The sequence below is a fragment of the Simochromis diagramma genome, unplaced genomic scaffold (genome assembly GCF_900408965.1).
Source record: "Simochromis diagramma unplaced genomic scaffold, fSimDia1.1 OVJJ01000302.1, whole genome shotgun sequence".
Classification (NCBI taxonomy): domain Eukaryota; kingdom Metazoa; phylum Chordata; class Actinopteri; order Cichliformes; family Cichlidae; genus Simochromis; species Simochromis diagramma.
In genome coordinates, this window is record NW_024386792.1 from 8,471,631 (window position 1) to 8,496,500 (window position 24,870).

The window sequence follows — 24,870 nt, forward strand, 5'->3', positions numbered from 1 at the left end:
TTTTTTTGTGTGTTTTTTTCTATGAACATGTATTTTAGAAGCAAAAATTTTAAAAGCATTGAGAACTTTCACCAACACTCACTAACTGGCTCTGTTATTAGGGTAAATTTGGCACTTTTTTTGCAGCACAAAGGATCTAAGAATAGAAAAGTTGTCTCTTCAATTTTTATCCATCCATCCAGCAATTTTGTTATCTGGTGTGTAATCATCATTAGGGTCTTTTGGGGGTGTGGGGGTAAAGCTCCAATGCTTTTTGAGCTATGCAGACACACATGGCCTTTCTCCAGCATGGGTACGGACTCTTAGCCCTATTGCGAGCACTCAAACTAATAAGAAGAAAGAGGTGGAAACCAACCAATCTGAAGAGGTCTCAGCTGTAATTATGGGCCTCTGAGAGTGCTCGGCTGCCTTGTGTGATATGAAAACTAGTGAAGTTTCTCCTAAGTTGCTTTTCATTCAATGCATGATTCAGTACTTCTTATTACAAAATGTGAAAGAAAGAAAGTGCTACTGAATTTGCACGCACCTGCAGGATGGGCACTTGGAAATAGGCAATCATTTGTTTCAATCTAAGATGATGTAGATACCACTATCAGCAGGAAGCTTTCATCATGCAGGAGAGCAGTAGTCCAGTACCAGCAAAACTAGATACTGTCTTCTATAAATATGCATGTGAATCCACACACCACAGCATCCTGGTGTGGTATGTTTAGGTGTTGCTGATTACTTTTCGCCAAGACATGTTTGAGATTCATCCTGGAGACATGTATTAACTATGTGTCACAACACGCTCTGTTGCTACACTAAACAGACCGGTAGTTTGGGGTTGATCGTTTTCCATGCAGGGTTTGTTTGGCCTCTCTGTGACCCTGCCTCTTGACCTTTCCTCTCCTCTGGGCTCCCTAGTGGTTTGTGCAGGCCCGTCTTTCTACTTCAGCTATGCACACCAGGCCTGGAGAAAGCAGCTGCAGTGTCACTGGGAAGCTTTACCACTTTGCCTGAAGGCACTCGGATTTTCACACCGGGGTCAGTATGGTTTGTCGGTGCCTGGTGGCAGTTTGGATAATCTCAGTGATGTGCCACTGTTTTACACTTATGGCATGAAAGAGAGGCTTATTCTGGTATGTAATAACCGGTAAGTAATAAACAACATAGCTTTTATCCCCCTACCTCCAACACGTGTCCTTTTGCTTTGTTTTGTTTGTTTCTTTGGTCAAACTTTATTTGCCCATAAGCACATCATCATCACCCTGGTGATAAAAAAGCACTGGAGCATTTAAGGCTTGTACACATGCAGCGGTCATGCAGAATTCGTGACCACATATACGCTCTCTGGTGGAGACTGTGAGCCCATCGTTATGTTTTTTTTTGCGGTGTGGGTGGAGCTGTGCAGTAGGTTCAGACCTGCTGTACCAGCTCTGACTCTGGGATTTGTTATGAAGGATGCCAGCAGTGGAAACCCGTCGCATGGAAGAAATATGTTTACATTTACCTAATTTGTTTTTTGTAATGATCTTTAAAAATGGCATCCAAACTTTATAGTTTATTAAACATTGTGTACATACACGTTTAAGTGAGTTTAACACTAATCACGAGTCAGTCTTTGTGGATGTAGTTTTTGCAGGGGCTTCTTTTTTCCCCATCGGTTTTATTTTTTATTTTTATTTAGTTTTGTTGCCTTTTACTTTCCCTTCGCTTTACCCGTGATAAATACTGACAGTGTGAACGGCTGCTTGGCAACCTTACTGGAAAGACAGAATGAAAGGAGACTGAGAACGACGCGTGTCACACTGCTTTCTTCAGAAAACTTATTCCCTTACTTCTCTTTATGGCGTTTCAAAATGACAGACTCTAACTTGAGGAACGAAAGCAACCATGGGCTGTTTTTCACTTCTTTTAATGGATCTGTTTCGGACCAGATGTTACCAAATGACAGCATTACCACATGCAGGAACTTCACAATGGACTCACAGGTTGTCGGCGTTGGGATCTTTCTCTCCGTTTTTATTTTGGTGGCAATTGTTGGGAATATTTTGGTTATCCTGTCTGTGGTGTGCAACAAACAGTTACAGACCGTCACCAACTTCTTCATTGTCAACTTAGCCATAGCAGACCTCCTGTTGGGCATTATTGTGCTGCCCTTCTCTGCATCTCTAGAGGTGCTGGGATGCTGGGTGTTTGGCCGGGTTTTCTGTAACATCTGGGCAGCGGTGGATGTGCTCTGCTGCACGGCATCAATCCTCAGCCTCTGCATGATCTCCATCGACCGTTATATCGGCGTGAAATACTGCCTTAAATACCCAAGTATTATGACTGAGAGAAAGGCAGTCGCTATTTTAGTCCTAGTGTGGGTATCATCTGTTGTGATCTCGGTCGGTCCGCTCCTGGGATGGAAGGAACCGCCGCCTGTGGACGAAAGCATCTGCAGGATCACAGAGGAGCCGGGATACGCGCTCTTCTCCTCGCTTTTCTCTTTCTACCTCCCGCTTATGGTCATTCTCATCATGTATTTTAGGGTGTACGTGGTGGCCCGCAGGACTACTCGGAGCCTGGAAGCGGGAGTCAAACGCGAGAGAAATAAGTCAATGGAAGTGGTCCTGCGGATACACTGTCGCAGCGTGCTGGAGGACGCGCGTCCGGCGAGCTCAAAAAGCAGCAAAAACCACCCGTTTCGAAGTTCGCTCTCCGTGCGGCTGATGAAGTTCTCCAGGGAGAAAAAGGCTGCGAAAACCCTGGCCATAGTGGTGGGGATGTTCATCCTCTGCTGGCTGCCCTTTTTCTTCTTTCTGCCAATGGGTATGTTTTATTTATCGATCTCTTTTATTTTTATATAATCGTTTCTCAGCATTTCATGCTGGGTCATGAGCTGGGTCCTGCGTAAAATAGGATTCGGTCTGTTGCATTTCCACCAGACTCCTGCCAAACATGGAGAATATGACTTCTTATAAATGTTCCTCTCCTAAATGCGCTTTTAAAAAGTTTCTATCTTTAAGAGCAACAAACACGCCTGTTTCGGGCCTGCTATGATTTATGATTTTACTCCTGAAGTGATCATGTGTGAGATGCACATCGGTCCAAAATAAAGCGTTCTGAATAAATGGGTCGTGTTCAGTATAAGAAATTGACGCTGTGATTGAAAACGTTTGCGTCTAAGAGGCTCCTCTTGACAGCTGCGCAGACTTTTATAAAAGACTCGAAATTCTGGTCGCAAAGGAAGCCTAAACATATGAAATTCCGTGAATTTTAATTTAAGAAAACCCTTTCACACTGTTAATAAACTCTGTAAAATTGGCGTTTGGCCTAACAAAATAAGAAAATTGCGTGTTCTGGATTGCATGCGCAGTTTATTTTGGGAGCTATGCCAGGAAGTGATCAAAATTAAGATGCTATAATGCTACAAAAACCAATTCTTTTGTCAGGAAAGGTCAGCTCTGCAACATGACCATTAAAGTGGTTTGTTTTCATGCCTGTAATTTTTTCATGACTGTAATTATTCCTTCATATGGCTAATATCACATTTTTCAAAGAGCAGTCATAACAGACTGACATTCTTCACTGATGACCAGTTCCAGCAGCTACTTACCTTGGTAAAAACTCAGACAGGCATGATTTTCAAGAATAAACATTTATGTTTTATTGTTGAGCATATTCATTAAGTTGACTACAGTACTAAGAGAGTGGGATGTAAGATTCAAATCAGGCAAAGATATCTTCTATTCCCCCTGCAGATGGTTGAAAAGGCCCTCCGCTGAGGGTGACCAATTCAGTCTTTATGACAACACATAAATCAAACCGAACGAACACATTTTACAGTGAAATCAAATGGAAATAGCTTTAAATTTAAAGACAAAACTGGACATAAAGGCACACCTTAAAACACAAACAGAGGCAATATGGATATTAGCAACAAAAAGAATGATTGAAATGCAAAACTGAATAAATAAAGAGTGCCTACTTAGCAGGATTCAGGCTAGATTCACTTAGACTAATAGAGCTCTGGTGCCACATGTTAATGGTGGCACCACAGATTTTCATTTTGCATATATTTCACATAATTGATTGTGAGAGCCATTGAGAACAAATGGCCAGTATCTTACTGGGCAAAGCACTAACACAGCAGTCTGTTTCTTGCTGCACCTCTCCTTTTACAGACTGGCATTATTAGAGCAAAGCCCGCAGGGACACATGGGGTGCATGAAATGAAATTGGTGCTACTTATCATTTTATTCACTTAATGGGAAAGAAAAGGGCAAGTTTATTTGTATGCCTAAATCAGACAGACTCCATCCTCAGCATGTGATTAAAAATGACAGGAATGAGATTTAAAGGTTTAAAATGTTAAAAGTCAGTACACATTTCATTACACACATTATTAATCAATTTGTGCACCTCAAGGCAGTCTCTAATAATAGTTTTAATTAACATTACTGTAATGACTGTAATAATTTGACTTTGTGATCACGTTATTGCTTTTAGGAAAGGTCATACAGACTCTTAAATCTATAATGGTGACACTAACAATCTGCATTCAAAGGCAGTTCAGCCAAAAGGGATCATTAATTATGTCTGGTGTTATCTTGAGTTGTTTTATTTTTTATTTATGATACCTGGTGAATGTTAGAAAGGTCTCTAATTTGCATGATAAAGGAAGTCAGACTATCAAAACACTATTATCTAAACTAACGTCTGCTGTAGATTAATGGATGACCTGCAATTTGGTTTTTAAAGCATAATAAAACTCTGAACTCTAAGAATCTAGTCATCGTGCTGTAAGACATCTGGTTTGCAAAAACCCTTTGAGAGATGACCTCAGGCCTCCTCAAAGGAAGTATTTTTAAACATTAAGTTCCACCAGGGATCAATAAAGTTCTACACTGTCAATTTATCCCCATGGGTGGCTGCCTTTTATTTCCCAAACCACTCACAGATGAGTGTGGGGCCTTAGCACCGCTTGCTAACCTACACTCGGTCAGTCAGACACGGTGATGTTGGTCCATCGCAGAGACAGACATTAATAGGTAACTTTTTGCCGAAAGGCAGAGCTGTACGTTCAGCTCATCTTATACCAATCAGGACTTTTCTGTGTGATGATGTTTAAGGCTGTTTCTTTCCCTCTGTAAAAGCCAACCACGACCACTGAGGTGGTATAATTAACTAGTTCTTCTTTCAGGCTTAGCAGAAAATGCTTTTTTTTTGTTTTTCAAAAATGCACAACTGATTTTAAATATGTTCACCCACTATTGTTTAATAGACTGAAATTGGTTGTTGTAAATGAGGAAGTGCACAAAAAATCTGCAGTCTCTCTGAAGGCCAACAGGTGGCGATAGCTGTGGTTGCAAAAGGACTTCTGGTCCTACTGAAAACCATGTGAGGACATTGTTCTGATTTGACGTCTGTAAAGAGTTTCTTGTTGAGTTTATGGACTCAGTCACTCATTTTGGATTAAAAAATATTTTGTAATTGTTTCATAATTCTTGGTCATGCCATTTTTAAAAATTGTAGCTAATTTGTGGTATGAGACTACATATTTATTGGCTAACAACAAAAACCGCATGTGGTTTACCAGTCAGACCCACCAATCTTAGTCACATACATTTTTTTTTGCAACCAAGATAACGATTGGGTAAATGCTCATCTCAGGTCTTCAAAACGTGACACAACATTAGCTACTTTTACTGTCTGCGATTCTGACCAATAAATTATCTGAGCTAGAGACCTCTACTGTCCAAAGTCTGTTAAAACACCTCAGTAACACATTAACAAAACCCATTGTTATGCTGTGTGACTGGCCCCTTCATCATCATGAAAGTATTGTATTAACCACATACACACAGTCATGCTGCTGTAAATACTCAGCTACACCTTATTATTAGCCCCTCTTGTGATAGTCGTTATTGTGGGGGGCATTTGATAGTGATGACCCATTTTAAAATATTTAAATTAGTTGTGGACTCCGGGCGTGATTCACAAGCAGATTTGATTAAGCAGGAAAGTAACGGGAGACGAGCAATCAGAAAATCTAAAATTTTACAACTAATGTTAACTACTAGTAAACATTTACTATTGCTACAGTCTGTAATATTTGCAGTTTTGTATTATGAGAATATGTCATTTGGTCATTAATATCATACCATAAATGAATCATAGTAGTTAGAAATGTGTACAAAAAGGGGAAGCACTCAATTATTCTGACAGAAGTCCAAAGAACAAAGTCCAGAAAAATGTTTTAGATATTATGATGAAACTAAGTGAGTAAGTGCAGAGGGCATCCTCTATTTGTACACAGGTACGTTTTAATACAGGGATTTTCCACTTTTGTTTTCAAAATCTCCATCAATGTGAAAACACATGAAAAAACAGCAAAACCAAGCAGTCTGACATCAAAAACTGAAATACAGGCGCACATCTTTGATGTTCCAAGATAACATCCTTGCTTTCCTTGTTGACATATTAATACAGAAACATCGTTGTTGAAAATCTTCAGGCTGGAAGAGGTTTTCAAAAGGCCTATTTTCAGTGGCCTAAAATGCTGTTTAAAAGTAGAGGAAAGGTCACAAATGCAAAGAAAATTTATGTCTTCCAGAATATCCAAGTATGTGTGGACAGGGGCTTAGAGTCCATATGCAATCATCTTTATTTGGTTTTGGTTTTTTCTGTCAGTGAAGCTGAAGATCTTATTTGACCTGAGCGTAAAGTAGCCAAATAGTTTTTCAGTGGTTATACTTGAACCATATAACTTATTGAGTGTCTTAATAAGTTGTTGGGCGGCCATGTTTTTCCAGAATAAAACTATATCACTCTTTGAAATAGACTTTGCAGACCACTGGCAGTATACCTGAGTACAAAAACAATTTTGACAACGGGTATTCCTTCATTTGATGTTCTGACCGTGGTGATAAATTGTTTAAAATCTCTCATAAGTGTTCAGTTTCTTTGGCTATACTCTCCCACTGTCAGCCAACTCTAATGCATTCTTGAGATCCCCTCCCAGGCATTTCAACCCCCATTCACACCTTGCTTCAGCTGACCTCAGAAGATCACCTCACAGGGTGGGGCAAGGTCTCATATTAGTTTCACGCTTGACCCCCAGTATGGCAATGACCCACGCCTTTTTTCACACCTCAGCTCAAGTAATGACCTCATGACCCTCAGCACCATCTCCAAAGGCCACAACCCCCACTGGAGGTTAAATATCTGGGGCTTGCCAACATTTGTTTTTAGAATTGGACAAGATCTTCACAAACCTAATTAAATCCAGTTACCTTCGTTTTCAAGCTCCCAAGACTATCTTGATCTGGCTGGCCGAGAGCCTGCACAGATACAATTCACATTGTTTTCTTGTCAAAACATTCAGACAACCCTTATTGATGGAGGAATGGTCATACTGGAACAAATAAAGGTGATCATTATGAGCAGCTGTATTTTTTTTGCAATGAATCTGAGGGCACAAGTGGACAAAAATCAACTGTGCCAACAAAATGCCTTTGCCCAACATCCACACAGCATAGCAGGGCGCCTCCATCCCCTCACTTTTAAGGTTTCAAGTTTTTCAGTGTCTGTATATCTTAGCTGTTGGTGGCCATATGTTGAGTTTAAGCTTTAGAAAAGCGTAAAACAAAATACACTAATATACAAAATACACGAATTAAAAAAGATTGCCATCTCAGAAGCAATAAAACAAATACATAAAAAATATAACTGTTGTCATGGTGTTTTGGCTGTGCGTCAGAGCAGTGAATCACTTGCTGCCTGCCTCTAAAGGTGATGTCATTTTAGGGACATAATTCAAAAAAAGAACATCCCTTCCTCTTATTAATTCATTAATCTTAGTCTTTAATCCTGAGTGAATTTGGGTGGGTAGTGATGAAAGCAAAATGAGACTATGAAGAAAGTCTCAACTTTGTTTCATCATCCACTTCTTTTAATATAACTGCATTCTTTCTGTTTAGTGGTCAGTAATGTCAGAGCAACTCTGAGAATTACACACAAGCCTCTGTGCAGTACTAAGCAGAAAGAAAATGGATTTCTGGGATATCAGTGCAGACTTGACATCATAGCATTGTTAAATGTTGCCTCTGTGTCCAGGCTCGATGCCATGTTAAATCCCAGGCCTGGAGAGAAAGAAGAACAACGGTAAAGAAAGAGAGAAAAGCAGCTTCCTCTGAAAAATAAGGGTGTCATCGGACTATTGTACTAAAAATAGCACTGGGAGTATATGAGCAAAGCAAAATGCCTTGTGCTGCTAGTCATCTGTGCAAAAAGCAATTTTCATTATGAAAAACTCTAATGTTCTCATTTGTTAAATTACCAGTGTGTAATGTCATATGCACAAAAGCTAGAAAACTTCCATATATTCCATATTTCTTAAATATCTATAATCCCCACTACAAGAAATAATAGAAATTCCCTTCATTTTCCATTATTCTAAATAGAGTTGATAAATTGAATATTTAGAGGTTATCCATTCCAGTATTTCACATCAGGCAAAACCAATAACAAACACAGACAGAAACACCAGCAGAAACAAAGACGATGTTCTTGCATTAAATGGAACATTTCAAAACTTTTATGAATCATTGTGCTAAGCCTGGTGTGTGTCCTTGGAGCATGGAAAAAACATTTTTTGATAACAATGTGTATGTTTCACCTGACCCCTTTAGCGAGAGTTTCCATCACAGGAAAAAGCCCATCTAATATTGTGTTGGCACATTTCATGTAATCAGTTAACATCAGTTAAATCCATTCAAGAAATCTGTAAATACCAGAAAATCTGCCTTCATCATGCATGGTATTCAAGCAAAAAGAAAAAAAGTTCTGTGCCCTGAGGCTTGTGGGTGAAGCATGTTCTATAAATATCTGCCCTTAAAATGTCAGAACCTCCTTTGCTTCTATTAACAAACATAAGCAAAAAAAAAAAACCCTGCAGGTGCACAATAAATCATTAAAAAGATCCTGCCGTCAGAGTGCAAATACATATACACAATACATAACATAATAGTACATCACAGCTGTGCATAGACGTGTGCATTTCTTGCAGTATATATATATCTTTGTTAAATTAAGATTATTCCATATAATTATTTTGCTTTATTATTACTTACCTATTATTATTTAGTATCCAACATGACTGACAAAATGATATACAGCATCCAACTGTAAAAATCATTCATATTTATTAAATGTATATATTTTGCATATGTACAAATTCTCTGACAGTACTAACTTTTATCTTCAGTGGCTCTTTGTAGGATATTTGTGAAAATATTTGTACTATATTGCTCATTTGCTTTATGGTAACTCACACATCTTCCTGATGGCTTCATCTCCTTTCAGGTTCCTTCTTCCCGGCACTAAAACCATCTGAAACTGTGTTCAAGGTGATCTTTTGGTTGGGATACTTCAACAGCTGCATCAACCCCATTATCTACCCCTGCTCCAGTAAAGAGTTCCAGCGGGCTTTCACCAGGCTCCTCAAGTGCCAGTGTTACCAGAAACGTAGGGTCCTTCGACGCTTCTATGACCAGAGGTGGCGGACTGCTGTCAAGGGAATGACAAGGGATCAGAGAGGCGATTATAAGCCTGGCTACGCTGTGCACGAATCCTGCGGCAGCTCTTTGCTACACACAAGAAAAGGACATGCACTAGGTTTCAAGAGATGGAGTCTGTTTCCACCACTGCGAAAGTCCTCCTTCCAGCTCAAAGAGAAAGTAAATAATCTGTCAAATAAAATTAAGGGAGGGACGGGAAAATGCACCACACCTGCTGTTGGTCGAATTGAAACAGTGGACACGGTGTCTATGGGGATTTACAACTCTTGTGAGCAGAGTAGCTATCAGTTTTATGATCTGGCAGAATGCTATGGCCTGAAAGAGACTGACATTTAGACGGTCACCAGAGAGGCTTTTATTTATTTTCAAAGGGCCATATTGGACCGACATGTAAGAAAGACTGTGATAATGCATAATATCAAAGAATCAAGGCACGATTAAAGCTGAGAATAATGGGTTGATCCTTGCACAAACAGGCAAAAAAAAGAAACCCTTATCCCAATCCCTTGGTTCCCAACATGTTTATTTGGATGAAACTTCTAGCGAACTGCTCAATGACACATTTGGGACATGGGTGCGAAATAAGCAGTAAGTTGGGACTTAATACTTTTTCGCTTGAAGGCACTGGATGTGAAGATATCATAGCCTACAGCTGACAGCTGGCAAGTTTTAAGAATGTAATATTTTGGGAAAGACAGTTAACATAAGGCTGGATAATTAGTATTGTTGTATGTTTTTCTTACAGTTTTGTATCAGGCAGTTTTGATGTCTTTAAATGTTAGCCAGCTCACACTGTGTGATAAAGACTGAGAGTAAATGGTTTGGTTGGCATGTTTTGTGATTTAACAAAAGACAAAGAAGCAAAGGAACAAATACCTGTACCAAAACAAAGTTTTCAATCTCCGCGAAAGTAAAATCACAAGTGCATTTTTGTGTTGGTGCCACAGTTTAATCAAATGTAAAATTTCATATTGAATTATGATCATTAATCAGCACCTCTGTTTCTTTTTTTGACAAGGCATTGTAAAGACGAGTGGCCAACGTTGCCAAGTGAACAGTAATGTCAAGTTGTGTTTTTTGGGGTGTTTTTTTTATGTTTATCAGATGAAAGGCAAAAAATGTAGGAGAGGAAAAAATGTGGAAACAATAATTTCTTTATTGTTTTATGCCTTCAAGTCTTTCAGTTACGTTACGTTATTTGATTCATGATTAAAGAAAAATATCTCCTTCATCCAGAAGATGTCACTGTTGCTTTAGTTGTTTTACCTTGTGCACCTATTCATCTTTAAGTAAAGCTAAATGCTCTTGGGATGAGTTGTTTTTAGTAGAAGTGAATCTGTTGGAAATAAATTAACACCTGCATTTAATGAAAGCGGTCAGAACAGCAGTAAAAATATGTCTACTGACTGAGAAATACAAATTACAAAAAGAAAAAGAAATACAAAAAGATTTCAGGAAAGCACAAACACACTTTCATAAATCTGGAATTGGAGGCAGTGCACATTAATAGAGAGAAAGGGAGCAACTCCATGAAGACCAATAAACCACAGTTGATTCCTGTTAGAAGCCTTACTAGAAATTAGGTATATAACCTTAACTTTACTGTATTAAAGTTAGAAAAATCCCTTAAAAGTGGTCAAATGTGTTATATTGTTGATTATAATTAAAGACAAACTGCCTTCATCACAGCTTTCCGTAAATAGATCTTTATTGATTTATTCAGAAAAAGCTTTGGTAGCTCATTCTCAGAACAGCAGCCTCAGATTTCTTCTTAGACAGAAGATTTGCAGTACAGAGAAAAACAATAAAGGGGAAAATGGGACGGGTACATTTCAAGTTTGTTATTTAAGTTATTAGGCTTAGCAAAACATCTATTAACGTCCGTTTGAAACGATTATTAACATTAACAGACTGAACTGGACTTAATAACAGGAGTCCATATAATTTTAGTAAATTATTGTGGTGAGTATCAGCTGCGCTGGGTATGTAAATCGGGCCATCCAGCTGCGGTGCTGATCCGACGCCACTCGTGCTAAAAATCCGGACAAATGTCACTTGATACGTGCGCTGTGCATATAAGAAAGCGGTGCGCAAAAGCAGGGTAGTGACAGAATTGATGCGCATTATAGATATTTGAAGCGTACCTGCACATGCATGCTTATTAACACACGGGTACTGTGGAATATATTTTTACTCACCTAAAGCGCTCGTGCTCTCGTCCACTCCCCGCAAAAAAATTAGCAGCTGACAGCTGCGGTGTCTGTGGCATCGGTGCTCTCATCTCATGCGTTGGAGTAAAAATCAAAAGCACAGCTTTATCAGACAGTTGCAGTTTAATGTTGGCTGACGAGTCTTCAGTGCGTCGCACAACTATTTTTCTGGACACGCTGACGTTGTTGAAGTCCTGCACTTTTTCCGGGCACATTATTTCGGTGACTTTAACGAGGCCGTGTTTTATGAGGTCTCCATCTGAAAAAGCCTTGTCATGTCTTGCAATGAGTTGGGCGACCTCATAGCTGGCTATCGGAGCCTTTTCCTGGACAATTTGATCACGAAAAAAATACTGTTGCTGACCATGCAGGAGAGCTACCCTTTGCTTTAATTTCTGCTCTCGCTCAGCACCAGTGTAGGATGCATAGGCCTGATGTTTGGTTTCATAATGACGTGGTACATTATACTCTTTCATAATTGCCACAGTTGAGTGCAGATCAAACAGACACACTTCCCCTTGAATTCTTTAAAGAAATATTCACTCTCCCACCGTGTCTGAAATTTTCTGCACTCACTTTCTACCTTTCACTTCTTTGGTTCTGCCATGTTTAGTAACTTGGGGGTAAATTTCTTCTGTGATTGTCCTTTTTGGTGGAGCAACTGCCTTGATCAACAGCAGCTCCCCTTGGTGTTAAAACTAAGAAGTGCAATACACTCAAGCAAAAGTTGAAGTGCGGGCCATATTCTATTCTATTTATAAAATTACTTGCGGGCCAATTAAAAATGGACCGCAGTCCGGCCCGCAGTTGGCCCGCGGGCCGGAGTTTGGACACCCTTGTTTTATGTGGTCATATAAACGTTTCTTGTAATTTCTTAAACTGGTCTTGACTTTGTAAATAGCAGCCTATCAAATACAACACAAAATGTATTCCCATTCCCATTTTAGCTGAATCTACAAAAAATGCCAAAGGTAACAAATACAGGCTGACAGCTATAAATCACTCTGCACTGACCTATGAATCATTCAAGTACAAAAAGGCACCTAAGTCACAGGATGAACCAGTGTTGGGTTTACACATAAAAGACAATTTAGCAAAGAACCAGAGATAATTTCATTATATCTTTAGGTGCTTTATTACCAGCAGCCTGGTACACATGTCTTTTGTTTCCATTTTTGTAGGTGAGTTCACAAAAAATAGTAAAGATGACAGAGTTTGGCAGACATAAAATAATATTTTACATCAATGAAGTGAGTCAGTGGGGCTATTTGCCTAAAACTTCACACATGTTAGCATGGTGTGTAGTGTGTTTTTAAAAGAAATGTGAGGAAACTGGACAAATGGTGTATATAAAAAAGAAATTTATCTGAAAGTCATGTCCTTAAGAAACAGACAAAAAAAACCATCCAGCATAACTGGCTGCGCCTTGGTTGCATTGTTTTGGATAGGTATGAGCGGAAAAGAAGAAAAACTGTTTATTAACACTGCTGTAATATTTGTTAAATATAATTTTTATTCAATAAAAAAAGACCTTGATAAAAAAAAAAAAAGCCATCCAACAAAGACAGGACCTGAGAGATACATCTGGACCTTCATTTGATCCATGTAGACTTCAGTGTAAGCGTGGCTCTCAATAAACCATTCTTCCAGAAGAGAAACAAGGAGAAAGGTGCTACTGTAACATTAGCAGTGAATTAAATAACATTATTGGCCAAAAAAAGTGCTTCATTAGGTTTTTTGAATTTGCTGTCGTCTATCAAAACCTTTCTGGTGCTGGTAAGTTGTAGAACAGCTTGCTGTGACGATGTACTCGAACAGTGCAGAAATATGTGAGGCAAGTTGGTTGTAGCAAAGAAACGAAGAAGGCTTCCTTTTACATGACAGGTTTAACATATTTAATGAGTAAACTGTCTGCAAGAACATACACAGTAATTAAGATGTACATTGACTCCAGACCCCAGCAAGCAGTTTTTGGTAATGGAAACAACGTGTTTAGGTGAACGTTTCAGCCACATCTAGCTTCTCCTGCCACAACTTAAACAATCATACACCACCCTACACCAATTTACCGTGTACATGATGCAAGTAATCAATTACATCACAAACTTTATGCCATCTCTACACTTGTATCCATGGAAGTAATAATAAATGGAAAGTTAGGGTATATTAAAATATTGCATACATACTTAAGATTAAAATTCTAGTTTCCATTGTGAACTCATTACAAACCACCATTCAAATCCTCAGAAATCTACCACCGCAAAACACATACTGAATGTGGTACAATCTGCTAACTCTTTATTAATGGAAATTTGTACATTTATTTACTGCAGGAAACTTGGTGACTCTGTTTAAACACCTGTTATCTAGAATATAATGTTACAATCAGATAGGAATTCATGTGCTAAACTTTGGATTTTCAAATATCAAACATGGGTGCAGTAAACTGTGTTTCCTAATGAATAACAACTAAAGAAACAACCAGCATTTAAAACGGCTGCCTTAGCTGAGATTAAGTGGACACAGCTTTTTTGCTTTGCACTGCTGATGCATTGTGGAGCATCGAGTCCGTGGTCCAGTGAGGTCTCTTCTGTGTGTTTCAAGACCATCTGTGTCTGCATCAGCCTGTGGAGGTGGGTGAAGAAGAAGAGGTTATTATACACACTGTGAAAAGTCTGCTGTGTGTATTGTAGTTCACAGGCTACTACAGGTTGTGTATCATTACTTTAAAGGATGGGTTTACTTATGTATTTATCTGCCATTTGTTCACATAATGTTAACGTTAGAAAGTAAAAAAAAAAATCTTGTAATTTATGATGCATCTAAATAAATTTCATGTAAGTGTTCGTAAATGTGTATATTATTTGATAACTTGGTTTGATTTATACAATCCAGTGTTTCTCAATATAATAAATCTTAATCTTAATATGGCTTAGAAGAGAAGTTGTTCACAAAGTTACATTTCTTCACTTTGGAAAAAGCAAAAGTGTACAACTTGGGGAAAAATGTGCATTACAGTTCAAATCTTATTTTACATTCTACATATTTTTCACTGTCACTGTCGTTACTATTACATTTTCATCTTCTCTCCCCGCTTGAGGTCTTTGTGGACAGAGTGTCCCAAAACCTATCCAAATACAGTGTGAGAGGGAGCATACACTTCATAATACCCTCGTAAGGCACAGATAATCAATCACACTGACTGTCCTTCGAGCAACATGAAGTCTCAAGTTTACCCGACCAATATATTTCCACAGGCTGACCTAACACAGCACACACAGAATGAACTCTGTACACTGTAGTCACTTTTTATGTGCAGGATTTACTGCATGGTTAATGTCTCGGTCTGGGTTACACTGTAAAGGCCACCCCAATATTTGCATCAACATATTAACAGCTGTAATGATAAGCCATAGCACATCATCACATCCAATATTATACAGTGATGAAACCATATGATAGAGTGCTTTCAATTCACTTTCTGAGCAACACAAATAAAAACACTGACAGGATTAGAAATTAACATATTGACACTAAAGGTTTACTACAAATGTTCCTTTGTCATAAGTCATATTGTCATTTTCTAGCTCTCACAAAATGTGCTAACCAGAGGTGTGATAGACATCAAACTGTGTTAACGTCACTGAACACATCCAGTAAATAACACAAGATGAAAGTATTTGGGACAGGGCACGCAGACTTAGTTCCTTAAAAGCATTTGTATCACATAGGAAAACATGTCATTAATGATAATAATTAGGAGGTGTGGCCCAGTAGGGTTTTTTTTTCACATAGTGTATTTAATTACCTTAAATCTGTTTCTCTTCCTGTCCCATCTTAAACTGAGATTTCACTGCATCTGTATCAGTGATGGAGGTAAGTAAACAAGGTAAGTAAAAGTATTTATTTTAATCATAAGAAATCATTTTTTATGAAACAATATTTCTGACTAAATGTCTTGAAGTGTCACTTGAAGCTGTATCAGCAGGTAAGGTTTAATATTGTAGCTGTCCTACAGGGACCACACAGTGAGAAAAAGTCAAGCACAACATCTAATAAACATCAAATCTATAAAATCTACAAAATATTAAATATTTCAATTTTTTATCCACATTTGTTGCTCTTTACTCAGTAATTTGCAATATTTATCAACAGTCATAAGCGTGCACACAAAATGTTGTTCTGTATGAATGTTTCTGGGTGTGTGTAATTAATCATAGTGTGTAATGCCATGTCAATGAGACCCAAACTCTGTTTTCGTTGGGTTGTGTAGGAATTAGCAAACGACTATTCTTATAGGGAACCATGTTTAAACTTTAAATATTTTTAAACAGTGTTTATTTAATCTTCGTTCTCGATTATTTCTCATGTAATGTGTATTTATATCAAAACTCTCAGGGTGTAAGTGTAAGTAGCTATTGTAAATATTGTGCTGCAAAATTATACAAACTGCAAATACCAGCAAAAGCGAAACAAAAGACACATCCAAATTTGTGCTGTGCGCTTTGTTTTTCATATTATTTTTGCTTCTGCTTACATTCAAACTGGTGTGAATTCCTGCTTCTCTGCCAGTCAGTTCAGTCAGGATGTTTTGTAGTCCTTGCTAGCCAGTCTTATCTTGAGTTTATTATAATGTCAGTGAATTTTATCACTATAGTTTCAAATTCTCGTGCAAAGAAGAGCAAATTTATAAACATCAATAAGCTTTACCTTTACCTGAGGTTTAAATCTGCATGTTGCTGAAGTGAAGTTTCATCTGTTCCTTTCAACTTGCTTCTCCAACTCTTGCTTCACAAATCTTCCAAACTTCCCCCATTTAGATCTTGGGAATTGTTTACTCTTATATAAAACCTCTAATTTAGGTATCTTTTGGTTCTCTTTCTTATTAGATGAAAAACAGTACTACCACAAATTTAAAACTTTTTGCCTATTTTTAGACCTTTAAAAATTACTTTAAGGATAAATATGGGAATGGTCAGCACCTAGGATGTAGTTGGTTTTAGTTCAACACAAACCCTGGAGAGGCAGCTTTTGACACTTTAACCTTTCACATTGCCTACTCATTGGGAATTGTACCATCATCATTACTGCATTTACACATTCCTTACACTCAACAGAGGATCTTCTAAGGACAGAGCAATTCACATAAGTTAGCCAAAACTTCTAACTGCTTATTTCCCACAGTTCCCACTCTTACTTAACTTTATGATCTGCTCCTTTTTCCTCTTGTAAATCCTTTTGAAACAAATGTAATAATAATAACAAGAAAAATGAATAATGTAATTTTTTTATGAAAATGAACCCATAGGCTGGGAACAAATTCTTACATAATGGTTGAAGGCATAGTTTTAAACCCACCCTCATTAGTGGACAGGTCACAGTTAATGATATTCTTTCAGTTTTAAGCATATTTTGCCTTGTTGTTAACAGAAACTGTGGCTGAAGTAGTCCGAGAGTAATGTTGTTGATTTAAAAAAAAGTAGCCCTCACTGTTTGTTGAAATATCTACACCTACATTTATAGATACTATTTTAGGATTGCTCTGCACATTCATTTGCGTCTTTTCGAGTATGTGATAATTCCATCCCTGGGGATGATCCGGGCAGGCATACCCTGCAGCCCATAAACATGAGGAATGCCCTCCGAAAAGAGCGATTGAACAAACCATACAGGAAAGGGTTTAGGGATGAGTTGATATACCCTAACCACAGAAAGAGATCCCAGAGGACCACCTCTGTGCTGTATTCAATGAACGGGTCCACGATGTTGACAGTAAAGAAGGGCATCCAGAAGATGAGAAAAACTCCCATGATGATACCTAAAGTTTTTGCTGCCTTTCTCTCCCTCTTCATGGCATTCCTGTGTCTTTTTTTCTTGCTTGAGTCTTTACCCACTCCAGCAGCCATCTGGCTTTCCATGGCACTGATCTGCCTGGCCTGCCGCTTGGCAGCTTTGAAGATCTTCCAGTAGGCTACTAGCATGATTGCCATGGGCAGGTAAAAGGCTACTAAAGAAGCCATGACAGCATAAATGCGATTGACCAAGAACACACATAAATCTTTAGGAATTACCATGTCTACACCAGCAACATGAAGGTCTAGCATAATGGGGCCAAAGGAAATGAGTATGGGGACAAGCCAACATACAGCAATGAGGAGAGCTACCCGCCTGTGGCTCATCTTTAAAGAGTAAACTAGAGGGTTACAGACAGCATAGTAACGGTCGAAGGCGATGCAGCTGAGATGAAATATGGAGGCAGTGCAGAGCATAACATCTAGGCTAGAGTGTATCCGACAAAAAAGAGAACCAAAGTACCAGCACCCCTCCACAGTTCGAATCATACTATAAGGCATCACTACAAGGCCAACTAGGCAGTCAGCCACCGCCAGGGACATGACGAAGCAGTTTGTGGGGGACTGCAGCTGCTTGAAGTAAGCAATGGACAAGACCACCAGGAAGTTGCCCACAACTGTGCAGATGATGCCAACCGACAGGAAAGCATACAGGAAAATGCGAGAGACCCGATGCCTCAATAAAGTACACGATTGAAGTTCAAGTTGAAGAGATGTGTTATCATCTCCGAGCCATCCCAAGGTGCTGTTATCCATGGTCTAATCAAACCTGTCAAAACATACAGAGAGAATTGGAAATAATTACTTCGAGGCATTTCATAGCACCACTCTATGGCACATTAACAATGAAAAAGTGGACAAACCACCCAGAATCCTGTTTGTTTCAGGCTGAAATGCAGCTCCGGGGCTACTTTTTATCAGTAAATCTTTGAACAGTGAACTTTGGTTTGCCATATAAATCACAAGAGACCATGGGCCTGAAAAGCTTGTTCTCAGAGCAGTGGGCGTATCTAACACACAATCTCTTTGCTTGCTGTGGCTAGCAATACCGGGTGGTCTTCTAATCAACACAGATGTTGTTATAATGATTGAAAGGTTATATTACATTTTATTTACAAAATCACGACTGGACATTTAAAAAAAAGGCTTAATGCATCAGACAATAGTTTGAATACCTTCAGAGGGAAGTGAATTCTCCAAATTCCCCAAAAGTAGGTGGATTTAGAGTAACAAACAAGCAAAATTACAGTATTACAGTGCAACCATGTCTTGTAATCCATGTCGAGGTAGGAGGTATTAAGACGTTGTTTGGACTGATATTTATTTCTAATGCTCCCCTCTATCTGGTTCTTGACCAACCCATTGTAAAAATTAAAAATTAAACAAAACACCTTTTTTGAAACCATGTTACACCCATCAACACTGTAAATACTGCAACTTGAATTACTTGTTATATAGAACAAGGCCATTGTGCATTATAAAATTACAAATCATCAGCACTTAAGGAAAAAAAAGTTAATGTCACGTTTCAGTTGAAATGATGATAACTTTGAATATTAGTCTCTAATTAGTCACAAATTGAGAAAATCTGAACCTGAGTTGCTGAAAAAGTTACTTACTGTGTATTTTAGCATTTGTGATAAAGAATATGATAACTAAAAAAAGAATATAATCATAACTAGAAAATATATTATTTAAATTATTATTAAATTATGACAGAACCAAAAAAGTTAAGAGGCGCAAAACAAAATTATAAAGCGCTGTTCTTCAGACAGTTGGGACACAGTTCTTGAATAAGTGCTGAGGTCACAGAGCTTATCTTAATGAGGAGTTCCTGGTCTTTATGCACATTACTGTACAGATTAACACAACAAGTGATACCACACATAACTCAGCTGCTTTAACTTTCAGTAGTAAGTTACTACTACTTAGACCATTTTGATAATGATTTTTTTTTAAAAGTCTTCTTTTGTTTGCTGCAATTAGTGGGTTAAAAAAACCACTTCTCAACTTTTTATAGTACAATTTTATATACCTTTATGTCCATACTGGTTTTTGCTGTATCAGAAAGTCTGTTTATTTGCACTGTTGACCATTTATTCTGGAAAAGCAGTTTTACTGTAGCACCTACCTCATCAAAGAAATAGAAGGCAGTTCAGCATTCAGCTAAAAGGTGTAGGAAGAGTCATGTTCACGGCCCTGAACGCATCATTTGATCTTTTCATTCTCTCATTTTTCTATTTATTGTACTTCCAGCCTATAATCATTTGTGCAACAGCTATATATTTGCATCTGGGTCTGATAATAGTCCTATCTAGCACAAAATGATCTGTCAGTTGATTTATATTATTCCTGGTGAAGGATTATGTATTTTTATTTTTTATCTTCACATCTTTCTGTCATAATGATCAAACAAAGCACTTGCATTATTTTGCACAATCTTAATTACAAATTATATAGGGGTGAAGCTCCATTTTTCATCTCGAATATAAATGCTTCAACTCACAACATCACAGGGATTCTATCAGAATAAAGAACAACTTGGTTACAGTTTAACTAAGCTTATTTAAAGCTGTAAACATTTCAGTCAGGGTTAGCGCTCACTAAATAAACCGTTTTGTTTATTATAACAATTTCCCTTCACTAGCGTTCATAGAAAAACAGGTTAAAAAAATGACACTCACCTGTGATGAAGAAAAATGATCGTCTGCTCTTGTGTGTGTCATACTGCAGCTCTGTCAGCCTTAGATTTACACCGACGAGAGAGATAGTAGAGGAAGCGGGCTGTAATGAATACATGCAACAATAACCACACTAATTAAATGCCTTGCCTTGCCAACTCCCCTGCTAACACAATTCAAATGAATGTAAAAAAGGAAACCATTTTTTTTTGTTTTAGATTTTTTTTTAAAGATTTTCTGATGTGTGCACAGCGGCACAAAAGACATTATGTGGTTTAGAACAATAAAAAAAAATTAGAACATATCTGACACCCAAGTAATACAGTAAAACATAAAAAACCCCTCTTTTTTTAAAGTAAGCAGTTCCATATAGATAGGTCAAAGCATATTTTAAAGATCTAGAAGTCATTGGCTCCTAGTACAGGAGGTAAATATGTGAATGATATTTTTGTAAAATACCCAAACTATTAAATGGACTTATTTATTTTCGCTTCAGGAAAGACTGCTGTAACTTTATCAGGGGTGACTAGTCTGCAACTGAAAAAACCGAGGTCAGCAAGTTTTCAAAGCAAGTTAGGATCATTCAAAACAATATAAAAGTAATTTTAAGAATCAAATTTGCTATTAGAAACAGTGAAAAAATAGTTAAAAAACAAAACAAATTCAATTTGATGAAATAATTAGCAAATGATTTATTCAATTATCTGATTTCATACTTTAAATCAGTTTCATATTTGTGCAACTCCATTTGCTACAAACCCTTCAAACATCTCTCATCATCCCTTTCATGCGTTTAAGCGCGCAGTAGACCACAGCCAATCCTGCCGAGCTTGAATACCTTGGGCCTCAGCCAGTGACAGGCGTATTTCATGTGTGGCGGACGTGTTCTAATTAAACATGGGGGAATTTTTAATGAAGGGTGCAATAAAAGGCAGATTGCCTCAATAATTAGTGTTTTTTTTTTTTTTACCAGTCATTCATATGTGTAATGCAAGTGTTCTTTGTAGGCAGGGTAGACTACCACACATCTGTTCTTTTGTTTGTGAGAGTAAAGTGAGGAGACAGTGATTCCAGTGCTTTGTTTCTTGTACTCGACTGCAAATAAAATGACCCTTCTTATTTGGTTACGCATTTCATTATCAATACTGTAATATTTAATAATGAGACAATACGTTTATTATTTGATCATTTAAATTTGTCCTAATTTATATAATCACCATTTCAAATTGTACAAATTTAAATTCGAAGAATTGAAAAGTGTGTTTATCTTCTTCCATAGTGAATATATTTAAAGAGATTTTTTTTTTCTTGAGTCAGCTCTCTTTTCTTTTTTGTGAGCGATACAGCTACTTTATCAGAAACCTTTATCACAAATGGTCTTCATCAGATTGGTTGTCAAGGAAACATTGTTAAGGAAGGAAAACAGGGAGAAGGGGTCGAACTATGCCAAATTATGCAACAGCTGGACTGATAATCAGATGCAACAGATCCTAGGGAGATATGACGTCAAATCTGAAATTTCTCGTTCAAATCATCATCAGTATGAAACACAGGGGATCAGGAAAGCGGGACACTCAGTGTCTATAGCCATCTGTAAAACATAGTGGAGGTTCTGTCATGCATTAGGGTTACATTACATTGGAGATGTTCTTGTTAGAATTAAGATTCACCATGCAAAACCTTCAGAAAAGCATCTGATTGGCAATTTTCTGATTTTCATTTTCATCTGCTTTTCAGCATGACAATGCTGACAATGATGACAGCTGGTGATTTAAGAGCATACATTGTAGGATTATTGCTAGTGGACTGCCCAAAAGATGATGGAGATCAGTAAGCAGGTTTGGTGTTCATAGTTTTGGTATTTTTCTTTGGTGAAAATTTGAGCAATTTTATGGTAAATGGAAAACTTTTAAAATCTAAAAGAATCGCTGAGTAAGTTTTGCTGCAGCTGCATCCATGTGTGCGGTGGTATTGGTGGTCGAGGTAGTGTGTCTATTAAGGGAATAGTTCTTGAGAGTGTCTTGGTGTGACTGTCTCTCCCTCTCCTTTTTTCCTGTTGGCAAAGTGTTATGAGAGAATCCACTGTTTTCACCCCACTGCTTGGTACATTTAAGGTGAATATGCTCACCTTGCATATTGTCCTAATCCATCCTTCCATTTCATCTAAAGAATGTGGAGGAGGATTAACAGAAATGTTTGCTTTTCTTCACCCTTACCGTATTTCACCGTCCCAGGCTATGCCATGAAGAGAACTGCACAGAGGCAAGAACTTCTTCATCAGTGGCTGGGTTCAAAACTAAAACAATCTCAAAATGTATTTTTGAATGTGAAGAGAAAGGATGTCAGCATATTTACATTTGGCAGGGAAAGTCAAGTTAACATTTCCTTAAACCCCCTGTTGTCATCCTGTATTTCACCAGCCTCAGTGCTCCACAGCTGACAATGCAACACGTTCTCATCCGACAATGGGTTCCAGCATCACTGTTAGTCCTTTTGTGTGTTCTTATCATGAGAAACATGACAGCGGAAGAGTGTGGGTGAAATACTGGCCAGAATTTGACTTGAGTTGGTTGATATTGTTTAAATGATGTGGAATGGACTTGCACTTACATAGCACCTTCCCAAGGTGCTTTCAACTTAAGGCATTCACACACACATTCATACAGTGCTTTTATCTATACCTTGGAACTTTGAGTAACATTCATACACACACGATGGATGGTTTGGGGGCAACTGGAGGATCAGTATTTTGCTCACAAATACTTTGACTCATGGGCAGGAAGAGCCAACGATTAGATTGGTAGATGTCATGCTCCACCATCTTCCCCAAATGAAAAGTTATTTACCAAATAGTTATGGGTCACACAGACCACTGCTGTTTTTGAAAAAGTGGTACTCTTAAGTAATTACATTATATTTCAGAATTGTGAGAAATGCTGCACTCCTCTGTATACATAATTTGATTTTTGTTTTCTATAAAATCTTTTCAACTTGTGGTCACTGCCTGTTGATATAAGGGCAGTTTAACCTTGTCTTACAGAGCACCAAAACTCTTGAATTTCAGGGACTAATTCTTGGGTTAATGCAGCCCTCTTCTGGCATGCCATTCTCATTACATATAGACAATGAGAACATAAATCAAATGCAACAATCATTAAATTACACATTATTATTGTTATATGCATTATGTATGCACAAACAACAAAGTCATTACTGTTTAAATAAACTATATATTTTTCCCAAACAGTAAATTGGTGAGTGGATTCCTCCCACGGTCTGCAAGCCACAGTTGCTGAGGAACATACAACACATTTATGCATGTAGCTTATTTGTCTGTTTTTTTAAAGCAGTTCCTTCAGATAAATGTAAGCATATTTATTTTCATTAGTGATAAGAGGATTTACAATCCTAAATTATTAATCGTTATTATTAGTAGTAGTAGTAGTATTACTAGTTTCTCTCAATCCTAATCAAACTTTAAATGGCAACATTATAAAAGTTTCTTGTTTTAAAATGTCCTTAGAAACAGTTTAATGTTTTCATCAACTGTTCTCTCAAATCTCCTCTAAGATTAAGGCCATTTTCTGTGGAGAAATAGACTAATTTCATTGCACAAATGGTAAGGCAAGACAAATTCACATGTAACAATTTGCTAATTGCACTACTAAAAACATGTGTATCCCAGAAGCTTACCTGTTAAATCTAAGAAAAGACTGCTAGTGTTAGAAGCCTGCTTGTTTTGATGCTTTATAACATTTTTTCATATTGATACTCAATGACTAAAAAGTGAGAGTTCAATAAGGAGAGAGTTCATTAGAAGGAACTGAACATGATTTATAAATATACAAAATTCAATTATGCTATTTGGCAATTAGACTCTGATGGCCCATCACAGAAGAATGAAATCCCAGGGGTGACCCCCCAGAGTTTAGATGGTGGTGGTGGTAAAGACAAGATGGAGGCTTGGGTGGAGTGTCTTGTGTGAGACAGTGATGGGAAGGAAGTGGCTTGCATGAAGGAGACTGCAAGAGCGAATGAAAGATGAGCAGGGCGATTAAAGTACGCAGAGTGGAGGCTGACTGAATTGAAGAAGGCAGGCAGCAAGATGATTGGACTACAGTGATGATGTTGGCATTTGTTTTACAGTGGGGGAAAGTGATGTGAAAGAAAAGACTAGCAGCCAAAAACCTGGGAAAATGGGCTGATCAATGAATACAGATGTTCTTTACGGAACTTATTATTGAAAAGGGTGGGCAGTGACATGGACAGCCAAGCTTGTCAATTTCATTTGTCAAATTCATACCATAGGTGCATCTACTAAAAATCTTGGATAAGTAAGAATTTTGTTGACCTTAACAACAAGGTCAAAGGTCAAGTTTTCTGATAATCTTTTGAATGCAACATCTCAAGAAGTAAATGATATAGGATTTTGAAACTGATTCCAAAGGTGTATCTACTAAAAATCCCAAACTCAAGATCAGAAATGAACTTTTCTGAAAATCACCTATGGTTTTCAAATTTACACCATGGGTAGGGATGGGAATCGAGAACTGATTTTTATAGAGAACCATTACCTAGT

General features: G+C 37.8%; 2 protein-coding genes across 2 annotated transcripts; one reads left to right on the plus strand and one right to left on the minus strand.

The window, feature by feature from the left end:
• The first annotated feature begins 552 nt into the window (after positions 1-552).
• Positions 553-11,350, plus strand: adra1d (adrenoceptor alpha 1D). The gene is made up of 2 exons (XM_040024192.1): positions 553-2,796; positions 9,334-11,350. Exons 1-2 carry the CDS (start codon positions 1,842-1,844, stop codon positions 9,882-9,884), a joined length of 1,506 nt encoding a protein of 501 aa, XP_039880126.1. The 5' UTR covers positions 553-1,841; the 3' UTR covers positions 9,885-11,350.
• Positions 11,351-17,118: 5,768 nt separating this feature from the next.
• On the minus strand, positions 17,119-18,624 carry LOC120728610 (5-hydroxytryptamine receptor 4). The gene is made up of 2 exons (XM_040023632.1): positions 17,659-18,624; positions 17,119-17,604 (listed from the first exon to the last, which is right to left on the minus strand). Exons 1-2 carry the CDS (start codon positions 18,364-18,366, stop codon positions 17,290-17,292), a joined length of 1,023 nt encoding a protein of 340 aa, XP_039879566.1. The 5' UTR covers positions 18,367-18,624; the 3' UTR covers positions 17,119-17,289.
• Positions 18,625-24,870: the final 6,246 nt, after the last annotated feature.

Coding starts and splice junctions, on each gene's coding strand:
- adra1d (XM_040024192.1), top strand. CDS start 1,842: ATGACAGACTCTAACTTGAGGAACGAAAGCAACCATGGGCTGTTTTTC. Junction 2,797..9,333: donor TTTCTTCTTTCTGCCAATGG/GTATGTTTTATT, acceptor ATCTCCTTTCAG/GTTCCTTCTTCCCGGCACTA.
- LOC120728610 (XM_040023632.1), bottom strand. CDS start 18,366: ATGGATAACAGCACCTTGGGATGGCTCGGAGATGATAACACATCTCTT. Junction 17,605..17,658: donor CCATGGAAAGCCAGATGGCT/GCTGGAGTGGGT, acceptor AATGCCATGAAG/AGGGAGAGAAAGGCAGCAAA.